The 16,356-nt window shown below is 43.4% G+C and overlaps 1 protein-coding gene across 12 annotated transcripts in view; it reads left to right on the top strand.

The window, feature by feature from the left end:
* Positions 1-9,216, top strand: part of DMD (dystrophin) — a 1,717,438-nt gene extending 1,708,222 nt beyond the window's left edge. For 9 of the 12 annotated variants that reach the window (XM_035001266.1, XM_035001248.1, XM_035001256.1 and 6 more), the window contains one exon: positions 6,946-9,216. In XM_035001266.1, the coding sequence (XP_034857157.1) occupies positions 6,946-7,043 (98 nt within the window). In that variant the 3' untranslated portion in view covers positions 7,044-9,216. Of the gene's footprint in view, positions 1-2,258; positions 2,291-6,945 lie in introns of all 12 variants that reach the window. The other 3 variants (XM_035001327.1, XM_035001317.1, XM_035001277.1) reach the window with 2 other exon arrangements.
* Positions 9,217-16,356: the final 7,140 nt, after the last annotated feature.

Raw genomic sequence — 16,356 nt, 5'->3', positions numbered from 1 at the left:
CATCGGAACCCAAGTGATGACGGCGGATTTTGAAAGAGATCAGGATTAACGTAGCTCTGGAAGGCCCACTGTACGTGAAACATGGCTTCTGAAGAAGTACCCGAAACAAAACCCAAGTCATTTGCTGCATATTTGGCAGTGGCCAGTGGATACTGAGTTCAGAATACGGCTTGGTGTAGAATAAAGACATGTAACCTTTATCACTCAGGGAACCACTAATTACATTCTGAAACTAAATCATACTGCTTTCTAACAACACTCCTTCCTGAAGCTCTTAAGTTTTAAAAATAGACCTAAGCGTAAGCCAGAACAAGTTACCAGCCCTTGGCATGCAACTTAAAGGGTAACAGGCAAGGCCAAGTTGCTGCAAACACCAAAGGACTCTTGACCATGGTCTAGTGGCTACCTGACTAATTCAATTCAACCAGCATTCATCAGCTTCCCATAATATCGAGGTACAGAAGTTTTGGGGATACAGAGGATGGGTAAGCGATATATGGGCCCTGGCCTCAAGGACCTCACAGTCTTGTAGGGGAAGGTAATGAATTCTATGAGACAGTATAACCACAAAATAACAAAGATGAAAAAAGGACTTGATAAAGGAGTGGAAAGGAATGGATGAGTAATTCATGCTGGGATTCATCTGAGCTATTAAGAATGAGCTAATGTTCTCCTCCCTCCCCTTTTTCCTTTCATCTGGTATGGGCCTACCACTGGCAACACCCACAACTGAGGAACCAGTACCCCTTTTTCTCTCTTTCCCCTGGTTTGAGGAACATCATGAATATCTTGACCATGCTTATATGATCAAGCATGCAGTTTTTATACTTTTTAAAAAGAGATTTATTTCAGAGACCGTGTAGGGGGTGGGCAGAGGGAGAGGGGAGAGAGAATCCCAAGCAGACTCCATGCTGCGCGCAGAGCCCAACGCGGAACTCGATCCCGAGACCCTGAGATCACGACCTGAGCCAAAACCAAGCGTCAGACACTCAACCAATTGAGCCCCCCAGGTGCCCCTGCAGTTTTTATACTTCTAAGAAATCTCTGACTCACTTGGGAAAATTCGGAAGGAAGGAAAAGAGGGAGGGAGGGAGGGAGGGAGGGAGAATCCTACTTAGAAAACCTTTCAATGTATCCTAGAAGTTTTAGACCCTGAACTTGAGTTGTGAAAGATTTCTTTTGGAATAGTAGAGCCATACTTCTTTGGCCTGGACGGGTAGTCCTCACATTGTTCCAGGGTGCTTTAGTCCTTGCAGCCGCTGAGCATGGGGGGCTCTGGGCAAGGGGGGGGGGTCAGGAGATGCTGTACAGGGTCTCCCACAGCTCTATTTTTATCTGCTCAAGTCAGAGTCTGAAAACCAGTATTTCACTTGAAGGCCCTGGTGATGAGAGGAAATTGCAAGCCCCAGACATGCTAGGTATGGTCAGAGGTCCCTAGTGTTCTGTCCAATTATAAATATTACCATAGAAAACTTGACCAGAACCTGCTTTTCAAAAATAAATAAACGCATACAGTCGGAGGATTCTCTAAAATAAACAAGGCCGGTGGGTCTTTAGCCATCAACTCTCAAGGTTCCTGGTATCTGTTGAATTATGAGAAGGAAGTTGAGGGTTCGTTCCTGGATCTGTCTCTGTGGCTTGCCCCTTAGTGGGACTCATCTCCTTCCTCCCTTTTTTTTTTCTATTTTCTCAAATGCCCCCAATCTCATCCTGGGCATGCTCAGCTTCTACCAGATAGAAGGAGTTCTCCCAAGGGGGTGGAGTCCCGCCTCTGTGGCGTTTCGCCTTGTATTTGGGGTGCAGACTTTTGGCACACACATCCATTCCCGTTTATGTTTCGGTGTATTGTCAAGTTGAGAGTGAAGAGATTGAGATTTTTGGACATTAAGCTTGAGGTTCTGAAGTTGTCCTTGAAAAACAATGCTCAATTTGTCAGATTCCTCCGCTGTACCAGCTTTCATCCAGTTGAACACATGAACTCTATGGATTCTGTAAGTTATGTCTCCTGGATCATGTTACCTGTTTTATACTGATTTTAAGTGTATGTAAAGGTTATTTGACTGGATGTGTCCTTCGGGTTTTTTTGTTTGTTTGTTTCTGGTTGTTGTTGTTGTTGTTCTTTTTTTCCAGAAGGGAATAAATGAATTGTCATCTCAACCTTTGTTTGGTAAAAGCAGCAAAATTGGTATGAAACTGTATATTTATGCATTTTTTTTCCTTTCTGATATCTCTGCCTCTTCCTCTCTCCATTATTAAAGGAAGAAATACCCCTGGGAAGCCAATGAGAGAGGTTAGTGAGACTCAGGCTCACAGCCACGGCTTCTGTGTGTCTCATCGCGCTTTCTGTGTTTGGCGTTTGTGTAAGAATTGTGTGTGTGCACGCGCATGTATGTACTACATGTGTCATCATGTCAGGATGGTAGTCACCTCTCCACTTGCAGCTCATGAGGAACATTCTTCAAATGTTCATTGCCATTGTCATCACCATGACGACAGGACCAGGGGTTGGGGGAGCAGGAATCTCTATAAAATGGCAACCCTTGGTAGTCCCTAGGTCGTTAGCGTGCAGTTCATCATCTGTTGCCATTTGTAACGCAAACAAAACCCTCAATGTAAATTTAGCCTCGAACAGAACTGAGGAGTCCTCAAGTTTCTGTGTACTTTCAGGACCCTAGCATTTTTCTGCCAGTACCCTGGGCTTTTTTATTCTTCTGGAATGACTTCATTTTGTTATTTTCTTTTTTCCTCATTCCTACACTCCTTTCCCACTCCAGCTAACATTTTTTTTTTTTGAGCACTTACTGTGCCAAGCACGGTTGTAAGCACTTGCCATCTTTTTCATGAGGTAATCTTCATGCCAAGCCTATGAGGTAGGTACTCTTATTAACCCCATTTTACAAACAGGGAAACTGAGTCAGTGAGAGAGTAAGCAGTGTGTTCAAGGTGACAGAGCCAGAATTTGAATCCAGGCAGTCAGGGTCCAGAGCCACACTCTTCTGCTGAATTGCCACCTGAGAAAATGGTGTCCAAAAGGCTCGCATCACGTCAGCTAGCCCTTTAGAGGAGCGCTCTGTTCTTGCTTGGCCTTTGGAAACCCGGATAGAACATAACAAGTCAGGGATAAACATTGAATGTTGGAGTCCTGAGGGTGTTTTTAAGTGCCTATTTATGGGATCAAAGGGGGGAGGGTGCAGTATTATCACTGAATGTGGTGTGAGGTTTTTTAGGGAAAGCTGCTGCGTACTTTTATCAGAAAGAGCGTCTGAACGTTCAGTTACCTCATCAAAGGACTAGTAGATGACAGGGTGTTGAGTGACAGCCCGAGGGAAACCAGCTTGTCCTTACCAGGAGTTTAGCGTGAAGGATGGGAGAAGGAAAGCTCTTCCATGGGTGGCCGTAACATCTACTAACCTGGGAGACGGGTTGGACGGGGAGGGAGTGCTGACATGAAAAGATTCTAGATCCTTAGCAACAGGCTAGACGAGAGTAGTGTTGGATTCATTTGAACATAAGGAGTCATACCGGAAGTCTGCCAACACCAGGCCAGGCGAGTGTAATGACTTTAATGATCCTTCAGTGTGGCTGCACCAGTGCTGTCTTCCAAGGCTTGGGACACTGGGGTCCTGGGGATGGGGGAGGGGTAGGCTGGGAGGAAAAACACAGGAAACCTGAATTGGTGAAGCAGTGAATGCTCCTGACGGTTTGCCTGGCTCACGCCCTTCTTATGTGAGGCTTCTTGGGTTCATTCTTATGGTAAGTGCCCCTTACAGTTTCTCTTGCCGTCTTATAAAAAGCCGCACCTTAATTGTGACCGCCCCGAACAGGTTTCTCTCATGCACAAATTTTAGAAAAGGCCCGCCCGTGTATCATTCAAGTCACAGAGGCCGTCAGAAACTTTATTACCTGAGCCATATTACAGTCCAGCTACATTTCCAGAAAACCCGAGAATCAAAGTGATTTTTGGGGGGTTACAAAAATTACCTCAAAGGTACAGTGGATCAGATAGTTTTTCAAAGATTAAATTATAGAGAAGAGAAACACAAATTTCACTGCACTACTCCAGCTTTGCTGTGGCCAAGTGAATGCTAACCATTTATTTGGGAACTGTACTTTAAAAACAAAAAAAAACAAAAATAGAGTGCCAGATTGCTATTTGAGGTCTTGGGTCTCAGCCAGAAAGTCTCCATTCCAATCACTGCGGAAAACAAGTCCCTCAGGCGGCGGTGGCCTGGGAGACTAAACGTGTTGCCGTTCGCGCCAACTTGGAAAAACAAAGCACTGCCCTAATGTTCAGTGCATGGCGCCTTTGCGCTCAACAATCCTCGCTTAAGAATGGATTAAACTAATACTTTCTGTGGACGCATTTTCATGCTGATTTGGGCCAGAAGCCGACTGCCGACGCCCACAGTCCGGCCTGCTTCTTGGTGCCTGTCACGGTCATAGTATGAGATTTTAATTTTGGGCTTCAGAAAAATCTGTCAGGTAAAATTAATGACCTCACTAATGTTCTGCCTCACACACATGGATCACAGAACCAGCATACAAATCTGTTTTCTGTGTCTATATCACACTGCAGTTTTAGGCCTCCAGTGGATTGAGTTATGATTCTTTGGGGCAGTATTTTGTCAAAGAGAGAGAATTTTTTTTCCTGGGCTCTAATGCAAACCTCCATGAAAAACATTGCCATCATTATTCTGGTGAAACAGGTATTTGTGAATAAAGTAACCAAAGGCATACTATAGTTGTGGTGAGGGGACTCTGAAGGTTCTTCTTTTTTCTAGCACAGGGAGAGCTTGAGGTCATTTGTGAACATTTAAAACGGTCCAGACAGGTGAAAGGCCACCTCACCTTTTGTGGGAGGGTGTGGGGTGTATTAAGAATAATCAACCTTTCTTTTACCTAGTCACTTTTTAAATAGCAGATACCCCTAGAAATGATGCCTCTGGAGAGTCTCAAGAATTTTCCTTCTGGGTAGTAACACCATTTCAAGGCTCTGTGATCTACAACTGCATTTACTTGTGAACTGCATTCCACATTCCCTAGCACAAAGGTTTAAATAGGTACTTTTTATGATTATCATCAATAAGCCAATGGGAAAAATGAGTTCTTCCCTGTTCGGTTTAGGTCTTGTAATACATTCTCTACCTCTCTGGTAGATTCCACTATAGCTAGATGTGGGTGATGAGAAATAGTGTGCATTCTATTCAGGTATCAGGTTGTCAGCGTCTTGGGTTTTGTTTGTACTGGCTTCATTAATCGCTGCTAAGACAGCAAGTCATTAAAAATTTGCAGGTCGTCCACTCGTTTCCAGTTACGCACGAATAATTGGGTAGGTCTCCCAGGGTTTGCTGGGCCGTCCAAAACAGATACAGAGGAAGCCCTGGAGCCTGGGGGCATCAGGTATAATATGGTGCTCTAAGGAGCCGCAAAGAACCTACTGGGTCCTCCGGTGGTTTCTATGGTTTAGAAAAGCCAAAGACGATTTCAGTCCTTCACTGAGGCTGCCACGCTCCCGGCCCACTCTAGGAGTAGAACAGCTGCTTTGTTCAGGTTTTTGTCTTTGCCATCGCAACCAAAATCCCACGTGATTTTTTAAAACCTAACTAGTTGTCACTGAAACTCTTTGCGCTGATAAAGCTCAACAAGATTTACAAACGTGACCACCTTCGTGTAAATGGCCAAAGGGTGTGAAACTTTTAGTCTTGACTTGATCTGATGCCATCACTGGATAAGTGCCTGCCTCTGAATCCTCTTCACACCCTCTCTCTCATGTACTGAAAAACGGTATGGCTCTTGAAGTAAATACTAGAACAGAATTCCTGCCCTAGTCTATCTTTAATTTTTACAGGGATTTTAACAATTACGAGAATCCGTAAAGTTGATACATGGCAAGGTAGTAATAGCCTCGTAAAGCATTTCTAGTTCCAGGGGCAGTACTCCAAGAGCAGGGAATGATTTAGTAATGTCCAAGAATTAAAATTAGCCATATAAAAAGATGGGACATATAGGAAAAGACAAGTCACAAAATAGGTTTCAAATTATCTTCCCCTAGATCTGAACTCTGCCACAGAGTAGCAGGGACATGGCCCTGCTTTTGGGCTCCATGCTGGGGGATCAATGTTAGGTCATGTCACATTATTATTAAAAGCCTCTTCGGATAGTTTGCCCCCATGTAGGAGGAGAACAAAAATGGATTCACCGGATACCCAAATCCATGCTGTGCATTTAGGTCATATTGTAATTGGGCTCTGGAGTCATTTAGAATGAAGAGTGATTTTTTCTGAGGCAGCTTCCAAATTCCAGTGTTAATATACAAAAAGGTCGATTCAAGAGTTTGTTTTTTCAACTCAAGTAAAAGCAGAGAGAAAACAGTCTCCTCCACCGTAGCCTTAAACGTGAGCCGGCGGCTTGAAAGAGCACAGAAGTGAAGATCCCGTGTCGTGGTCATGGTGGCAGTGATGAGAATGGTGATGACGATACATGGTGGCGCTGGCAGTGGGGCTAGGTCTGGGGAGAGGGACTGATGATACTGAGATTCGAGTCCAAGGGCACAGTAAGTCATCTCCCACGACAAGGCGGGGAAGGTCCATCCCATCAGGAAATAGTCCTGTTGCGACAGGCACCTTGTGCTTCTCCGTGGAAGCCTCCAGCTAGAGGCTTCCATTGGGAAGATGAGTGCGCTCTCAGACACTTTCCCACTGAAATGACCACAGTAGCAGCCCGACCCGGTAGTAAGCTGATACTAACAACGTGGAATGGCTTCATTAACAAGGCTTTGCTTCTTCCTGGAAACGGGGAAAAAAATCAAATCCTGTTGTGTAGACCCTCGGTGCAGCTTCTGTGTTGTCTTCACCTAGAAGTGGGGAAGGATCTCCCAAACGGCGAAGAGTCAGGCTGATGCGCTCTGCACCTAGTGTCACGTCTCTCTTTCTCTCTGTTTTCCAGGACACAATGTAGGAAGCCTTTTCCACTTGGCAGATGATTTGGGCAGAGCGATGGAGTCCTTAGTTTCAGTCATGACAGATGAAGAAGGGGCAGAATAAATGTTTTACAACTCCTGATTCCCGCATGGTTTTTATAATATTCATACAACAAAGAGGATTAGACAGTAAGAGTTTACAAGAAAAAAAAATCTATATTTTTGTGAAGGGTAGTGGTACTATACTGTAGATTTCAGTAGTTTCTAAGTCTGTTATTGTTTTGTTAACAATGGCAGGTTTTACACGTCTATGCAATTGTACAAAAAAGTTATAAGAAAACTACATGTAAAATCTTGATAGCTAAATAACTTGCCATTTCTTTATATGGAACGCATTTTGGGTTGTTTAAAAATTTATAACAGTTATAAAGAAAGATTGTAAACTAAAGTGTGCTTTATAAAAAAAAAAGTTGTTTATAAAAACCCCTAAAAACAGACACACACACACACACAAACACCCACTCACCCACACACACACACACACACACACAAACTTTGAGGCAGCGCATTGTTTTGCATTGTTTTAGCGTGGTATCCATGTGAAATTCCTGTTTTCTTTCTTTTCTGGCATAGTAAAGATAGGACTTCCTCTAACACCACCAAACAACTACATCACTTTGCTCTTTTCGGAATCGGTGACTGAGTGGGACTGGCTGTGGGTTTTCACTTTATGCATCTATATGTCTAGAAGTATGTAAATACTGTAGGTATATAGATTAAATAGATCTGACTTTCTAGAGACCTTTTAAACGTCTTGTTCAAATGATCTGGCCACTTCCTAATGGAAAGAGATTGCTTCTGGTCACCCAGGCTTACCTGCTTTGTTTAGAAGGAATTTTCCCTGGAGCCTGAAACCAGGAAGCAACTACCACACTAAGACATTGTCTGGGGCTCCAGATGTTTCTCATTTGGAACTTTCCACTGACAGCTACGGTATTGAATTTTTGTAAAAGGGACACATGAATGAATACACAGGACTTACTGCGTCCAAGTAATCCTTCAGTTGATACATTCAGCTTCCCACGACTGGCAATGCCACCATCTACATGTAATGATGCTTCAGTGGAAGTCACGCCACCAGAAGACATTTTTAACTCCCCAGACAGTAAAGAGGACTTCCTGGTAGGGCTGGAGGGCTGTGGATTTGCAGCCCATTCCCTGGGAGGGAGGGGGCCGCTCTTGAAGTAAAGGATTGGATGAACGTTCATAACCATACATAGAGAGCTTTGCAATTACAGTGAAATCACACTCTTCCCTCTCCTCACAGTGAAACAGCAGTGGGTATTTGAGGGGGTTTTGCTTTCTTGCTTCTTCTTTTTTTTTTTTAACATATTTTTTCCCCATTGCAAGGAGTTTTTAAATGCCACAAGACTTCACTTCAAATAACTCTTGGGAAGAGGTGTAAGACAGCCTCAGCATGCCTCTTAAATATCCACCCAGAAGCCCATGAGCTTTGTTTCCCCACTTCCCATTTCTCTACAAGTAATTACACGCAGGTTGGTTTAAGGCAGAACACAGATGGAGTCACATGTTCCAAAAGGTACGCCACACCCTTGCTGCTGGAGGAGGAAGGTTAGAGACACAAACAAACACACATTGTGCAAAAAGAATAACCCAAGAGGACTAACTGGTAGGAGCAAGCTTTACTCTCGCATCTTAGCCTTTCATTTGTTTTTAATCGTCCATTCACTAGAAATCACCCTGTGACCCCATTATTTTGCAAATCTGTTACCTCTTAGGTCAAGTGTCATTAACTTTTGCACAGTGGGTTTTGTCTATTATTTTCTTAATGATAATTAACATCCACCATGGCTTCTCATGCTATTTCTACCTCACTTTGGTTTTGGGGTGTTCCTAATAATCGTGCACACCTGATTTCACAGCTTCACTACTTGTCCATCATGTGAACATTTTTCTCCATTTTTCCCCCCATTGTCATTTCCAAAAGAAAACCCAAAGCTCTAAGGTAACAGAATGACATAAAGACTTGGTTTTAGTCTTGCATTTTTTTCCTTTATGTGACACTGGACTTTTTCTTTCCCCGTGGATTTTTTTTTTTTTTAACCACAATTAAAAACAACGGGTTGTGTTACTTCCTACTAAGCAGTTTTAAGTTTCATTCTAAAAGCAGAGGTAAATAGAGTGCATAATTTTGTTTTAATCTTTTCATTTTATCTTTTAGACATTAGTTCTGGAATGAGTCTGTCAAAATATTTGAATAAAAACTGAGAGCTTTATTGCTACGTTTTAAGCATAATTTGGACATTATTTCGTGTTCTTTATAACCACCAAGTATTAAACCGTAAATCATAATGTAACTGAAGCATAAACATCACGTGGCATGTTCTGTCATTGTTTTCAGGTACTGGGTTCTTACTTGAGTATCATAATATATTGTGTTTTAACACCAACACTGTAACATTTACTAATTATTTTTTTAAACTTCAGTTTTACTGCATTTTCACAACATATCAGACTTCACCAAATATATGCCTTACTATTGTATTATATTACTGCTTTACTGTGTATCTCAATAAAGCACGCAGTTATGTTACAAAAAAAAGTGTCGAGTACAGTACTTTGTTTTTAATTTTTAACTAGGTAATACATTCGTATGGTTGACGAGTGAAAAATCAAAAAAGCCAAGTGGTGAAAATACCCTAGTCCCACATCATGCACACGGGCCTGTGAGCAAATGTCAATTTCTTGTGTCTCCTTCCAAACGATCACGATCATGAAAACAGTTACAAACACACGTTCCTACTTTTGCCCTTTTATGACACCTGAGATAGATCGCTTTCTGTGCACCCAGCTCTATACCGTGCTTTTTAAAACTTAAGAATGGACTCAAGGGATCCAGCCATTCTTAATTATATCACAAGAAATGTTTCCATCTCGATATATAAAATGCTTTCCCATTCTTTTTTTTATAGCTGCATAATATTCCAGTGTAGGTTAATGGGATATCACTTAAGCTGTCCTCTTTGGTGGGACATGTGGGCTGTTTTCCGCCTTCCGTGACAAACAGTACTGCACATCTTTCACGTCGGCTCACTTGCGCCAAAATCTTATCTGTGGGATCCTACAGGTGAGGTTTCTGGACCAAAAGTGGCAAGCGCATGGAGCGGGGGGAGATCATTTGGGTGCAGCAATAGTCACAGTGCTCATTTGGTTTCCTGTTTCAGTCCTCACAAGTAGATGAATTAACCAGTATGCAATTTACATTTGCTTCTCAAGAGAATTCATCACTTCTGTTACTGTTTACAGCACCAGATCTAAGGGGCAGTTGGAGCAATAGGAGTCTCACCTAAAAGGATACCTCAGAACTGGTTCTGGGGAGGATAGCCCTAACCACACAGAAGTCATGATCGGCACCAGAGGGAGATTCCCCGGGAGATCTCCTCGCCCCTGCCCTGCTCTGCTTCTGTCCTAACTGCAAAGGAGGAGCCATGTCAGCTCCCCTAAGGAGGGGTGATCTTTGCCTCTGACCACGATGCATGGACAGGAGTTCCCCCCCAGTGTTCACACCCCGGGGGTCCAAAGAAATTGTGAAGTCCATTAGGTAAAGTCTATTCTAGTGATTCTGGGAATAAGAGGAGAGGGTCAAGCTCATTAAGAATGATAACTAAGTGAGTATGGCATCTCTGCTAGGAATCACCTGCTCAGTTTCTGAAGGTGGGCTGATGACGCTGGCCCAAGTGACTACAGTCACGAACGATGGCCCCTGAAGTCCGCATACACCAAGACTACCTCTCACCATATTTCAATCCATCCTGGATCCCGCCCTGCCATTCCCCAAACCTGCCTTTGCCTGAAACACCCCAACTGGCTGTTCGGATGGCACGAAACTAGGTCACTGAGGAGCCCAACACGTCACCATGTCCACCGCAACTGTGTGCGGAGGACTCTGAGGAGGGCGTTTCACTTTCCATTCCACATTTGGCCCAGTTTGGAGGGGAGAGGATTATTTCAGTCAAAATGTAAAATGGATCAAGCTGGTGCGGACCGTGCACCAGGAAGCAAAATGTGTGTTTAGGGGAAAGCACCCAGATGAAGGGACAGGTCCTGTGGAGTGGTGATGTGATTCCCTGAATTCGTAATACTCTAATGGCGGGATGAATACCAACATAAGCACTGGTACACACACAGACACTTTCCTTCAAATTAAGTGAAGCAAGGACACGAATCGAATTCTTTCCCACAGTAGCAGGACTACTAGAGTAGGAAGTTCTACTCTAGTAGACCAATACGTTCTCCGTCACTCCGTGGACAGTAGAGTGCTGTGGTCTCACGGACTTACTTGAAAATATGAGCACAGCAACACATCAGACTTTCCATAATAAACAATATCGTGTGTGTGTGAGAGAGAGAGAGAAGTTTGGGGATGTTTGAGAGTGGCGCTTTTTTTTTAAGATTTTATTTATTTGAGAGAGAGAGTAAGAGAGAGCACAAGAGTGGAGGGGAGGGACAAGCAGACTCCCCACTGAGCAGGGAGCCCGATGCGGGGCTCGATCCCAGGACCCTGGGATCATGACCTGAGCCGCAGGCAGACGCTCAACTGGCTGAGCCACCCTCCGAGTGCCTTTCTTATACAGCAAAGATTATATATAGTAACATGAGGCTTAAATTCTATACCTACATATAGGTATGTGCATTTGTATTATTTTATATACACACAGCATCAAGTTTTAGCTCTTCTATAACTAATTTGAGATCATTCAAGCTCACAGAAACATTGCGAGAATAGCACAAAGAACCCCTATCTGTGCTTTATCCAGATTCGACAACTGTTTGCATGTTGCACCATTTACTTTCTCCCTCCATATAGTCTGTTTTCTTCCTGAACCGTCTTGAGAGTTAAGTTTCAGACATCATGCCCCTTTATGCTTAAATACTTCAGGTAAATTTTCTAAAAACTAGAACATTCTCTTGCGTAACCACATGACCATGATCAAAATAAAGAAACTTAACATTAAAGATAACAGCTACACAGCCACATTCAAATGTTGTCACTGTGCAATGTCTTTCATAGTTATGTGTGTTTCCCTGATCTGGTCTAGGATCTAATTCACAAGCTCATGACACTTGGTCCTGTCTCTTTAACCTTCCTTCATCCGGAATGGTTTCTCTGCCTTTGTCTTCAAAGACCTTGACATGTTTTAAGAGTACAAGCCAGTGACTTTGTAGGATGTGCCTCCCTTTGGGTTTGTCTTAGGCGCCCTTCGTGATTAGATGCAGGGTATGTGTTTTTGGCAGGAAGGGGACACAAGCGACAGAGTGTCCTCAGCACGTCAGAGCAGGAGTCATGTTACAATGGTCTGTCCCATTCTTGGTGATGTTAACTTCAGCCTTGGGGAAGGTGGTACCTCCAGGTTTCTCCACTTGGTATACATTTTAAAACCTAGTTGTTCTTAAGCCTTTAGGTTCACCTGGAAAATCTTACTATTTTCCTAGGTATTACTGCAGATGATCTGTGTAAAATGGGCACGCTTTCAGAGAGTTCCAGTTAAGACGGCAACACGGGAGCCTCCTGAAGTCACCTCCTCCCACAGACACACTCAGTCTACACCTCCATACAGAACAAGTCCCTCTGTAAGAAGCCCAGAAACTGGCTGAGTGACTCCTATACATATCGGGCAAATGACAAAATCGGGACGAGAGGCGGAGACACAATGTCACCATAAACCCCATCCCTGGCACAGTGACGCACAACCAGGAGCAAACTCACAACTCGCAGCTTCTCCCTGAGGAGTGATGGGTTTGGACCCCACATCTGGCACCCCAACTTCTAAGGCTTCCTTGAGAGATATGGGACCCCTAAACTTCTAGCTTTGAGAGCCAAAGGGGCTTGTGTCCATGAGATCCACAAGCCTATGGTGAATGGGGAGACAAGTGATAAAGGGCTCGTGCAGACTCACCACGGCTAACCCCCTAGGGCACGACACAGAGGCAGCAGACCGAAAGGCCCAGTCTTTCTTTCAAAGAGGACTATTTGCTTCTATTAATAGCTGCGGCCCAAGGGGCAGGCTTCTAATTGAATATATACATAGTGACGGGCTGCAACGCTCCCCAGAGACCCCAGAGGACAGTGGATGCTATTTTTATGCTCTTCCTTGGCCTTGCTCCAGGTTGCCGGTCCCTGGAGCTTAGGCATATGTCTGGCACTCTGGTTGTGGAGGCTACCATCCCGGGGATGCCCCTTCATCCTCTGGCTCTGCTAGCCAACTGGGCCTACATTCATGGGTGCCACAGGACTGTAACAGACAGAGAAACCCTTCTTAACCAGCTATCTCCCCAGGGCACGGTACAGAGGCAGCATGCAGAAAGACCCAGTCCTTCCTTAAAAGACACCTATTTGCTCTTAATGGCTGTGGCCTGAGAGACACACGTCAAGGGGCAGATCACGATACTCTGCAGAAACCAGAGGATGCGATCTTCGTCTCTCCCTCTGCTTCATTCCAGGACACTGGTGTCTCCCATAAAGGAGCTTCGGCACATGGCTGGCGTCCTGATTTGTGCAGCTACTCCCCGGAAATGCCCCTTGATCACCTGGCTCTGGTGGCCAGTGGGGCTTACATTCCTCAGGCCTATGGGACTGTAACAGAGAAACTGTTCTTCATCAGCTATCCACTCCCACCCCCCGGTACAGTGCAGAGGCAGTGGACAGAAACACCCACCCCACAGGCCTCCTCTGAAAGAGAGGGCCCAGCTTCCAACTGGCCGGCATCGAGGTGCTGACACTGACAGATCTCGGCACACCCTCAACACTGGGAGCCACTAAGAACAGAGAATGCTGCTTCCGCCATGTCCACAATAGCCAAACTATGGAGAGAGCCCAGATGTCCATCGACTGATGAACGGATAAAGAAGAGGTAGCATATAAATATACAATGGACTAGTACTCAGCCATCAAAAGGAATGAAATCCTGCCATTTGCAACGACGTGGATGGAACTGGAGGGTATTATGCTAAGTGAAATAAGTCAGTCATTGAAAGACAAATGCCTTATGATTTCACTCCTATGTGGGATTTAAGGAACAAAACAGATGAACATATAAGGGAAGAGAAGGAAAAATAAAATAGGAAAACAGGGAGGCAAACCATAAGAGAATCTTAACTCTAGGGAACTGAGGGTTGCTAGAGGGGAGGTGGGGGGGGAATGGGGTAACTGGGTGACGGGCATTAAGGAGGGCGCTTGATGTAATGAGCACTGGGTATAAGACTGATGAATCACTAAATTCTACCTCTAAAACTAATAATACACTATGTTAATTAATGGAATTTAAATAAAAAATTTTAAGAAAAGAATGCTGCTAGACAATCACAAAGGCTTGAGAGACAACCTAGAGCTGCATGGGGTTAAATGATAAGGTTCATCTCCTACACATACCACTCCTTCAAGACCAGGAGAAGTGGCTGTTTCATCTAATACATAAAAACAAATGCAGAGAGTCAAGGAAAAAGAAGAAGCGAGGAATATGCTCCAAATGAAAGAAGAAGATAAAACCTCAGAAAAAACACCTTCAAAAAACAGGGAAAAGTGATTTACCTGATACAAAGTTCAAAATAACAGTCATAGTATACTCCTCAAAGTGAGGAAGACAACAAATGAACAAAGTGAGGATTTCACCAAAGAGAAAATATATGAAAATACCAAAAAGAGGGGCACCTGGGTGGCTCAGTTGGTTAAGCGTTCAACTCTTGGTTTTGGCTCAGGTCATGATCTCAAAATTGTGAGATCGAGCCCTGCGTCTGGCTCCACACTTAGTGTGGAGTCTGCTTGACGATTCTCTCTCCTTCCCCCTCTCCCCCTCCTGCTTGTGTGTGTGTGTGCGCGCGCACATGCACACGTGCACAAACACACTCTCTTGCTCTCAAATAAATAAATCTTTTTAAAAAATACCAGATAGAAATCATAGTGCTTAAGAATATAGTAAGTGAAAGGACACATTCAATAGTGGGGTTCAACAACAGGCTAGATGAGGTGTAAAAAGATCCCATGAACTTGACAACAGGGCAGTGGAATTCATCCAGAGGAGCAAGAAGGAAAAAACGAAAAAAAGTGAAGATAGCTTAACAGACTTATGGGACACCACCAAGCATTAGAGGGGTCCCAGAGAAGAGAAAGGGGCAAAAAAAAAAAAAAAACTTATTTGAAGAAATAATGGCTGAAAACTACCCTAACTTTGGGAACAGAGACAGACATCCAAATCCAGGACACCCAGAGAGCTGCAAAGAAGAGGACTCCAAGGAGACCCAAGCCAAGATACATTATAATTCAAGCGTCATAAGTTAAAGACAAAGAGAGGATTTTTAAAACTGCAAGAGAAAAATGAGTTGTTACATTCAAGGGAATGCCTGTAAGACCATTAGCAGATTCTTTTTTAGCAGAAATTCACAGGCCAGAAGGGAGTTTCATGCTATATTCAAAGTGCTAAAAGAAAAAAACTGCCAACCAGAATACTCTATCCAAAAAAGTTGTCCTTCAAAAATGAAAGAGTTTTCCAGAGGAAAAAAAGGTGAAGGAGTGTAGCCCTAGACTGGCTTTATAATGTTGAAGGGCACTTGTGCACGCTCTTTCTCTCAAATGAATAAAATCTTTAAAAAAATGTTAAAGGGACTGCTTAAAGTTGAAACAAAAGGGCACAAATAACTGGAAAACATGAAAGTATAAATCTCACTGGTAATGGTAAATATATAGGTAAATTCAGAGTAATCTAATGTTGTAATGGTGATGGGTTAATCACCTATAAATTTAGTATGAGGGATAAAAAAATCAAATATTGGGGCACCTGGGTGGCTCAGTCAGTTAAGCATCCAACTCTAGGTTTCAGCTCAGGTCATGATCTCATGGTCATGAGATCGAGCCCCATGTCAGGCTCCATGCTTAGCACGGAGTCTGCTTAAGACCCTCTCCCTCTCCCTTTGCCCCTCCCCCACACTCACACGCTCTAAAAACAAACAAGTAAAAAAAATACCAATGTAGTAAAAATGACTGTTACTACAATAATTTGTTAATGGATACACTAGATGTAGATTATGACATCAATAACAAAATGTGGGGGTGAAGGTCAAAATGTAGAGGTTTAGAATCCATGTCAACTTGAGTTAATAACAACTTAGAATAAACCGTTACAAATGTAAGATGCCTTATGTGAGCCTCATGGTAACCACAAAGCAAAAACCCACAGGAGATACACAAAAGATAAAAAGTAAGACACCTAGGCACACTACTCCAGAAAAGCATCATATCACAAAGGGAGAGAACATAAGAAGAAAGGAACAAAGGAATTCCAAAACAACCACCAATGTACAAAACAGCAGTAAGTCCATACCTATTAATAATTAAATGTCTGAAGACTAAATTTTCTTTTTTT

The sequence above is a fragment of the Mirounga leonina genome, unplaced genomic scaffold (assembly GCF_011800145.1).
Source record: "Mirounga leonina isolate KUSES-001 unplaced genomic scaffold, KU_Mleo_1.0 Mir_101595, whole genome shotgun sequence".
Taxonomy (NCBI): domain Eukaryota; kingdom Metazoa; phylum Chordata; class Mammalia; order Carnivora; family Phocidae; genus Mirounga; species Mirounga leonina.
The sequence above is the reverse complement of the archived record's forward strand: the minus strand, read 5'-3'. Positions and strand labels throughout refer to the sequence as shown.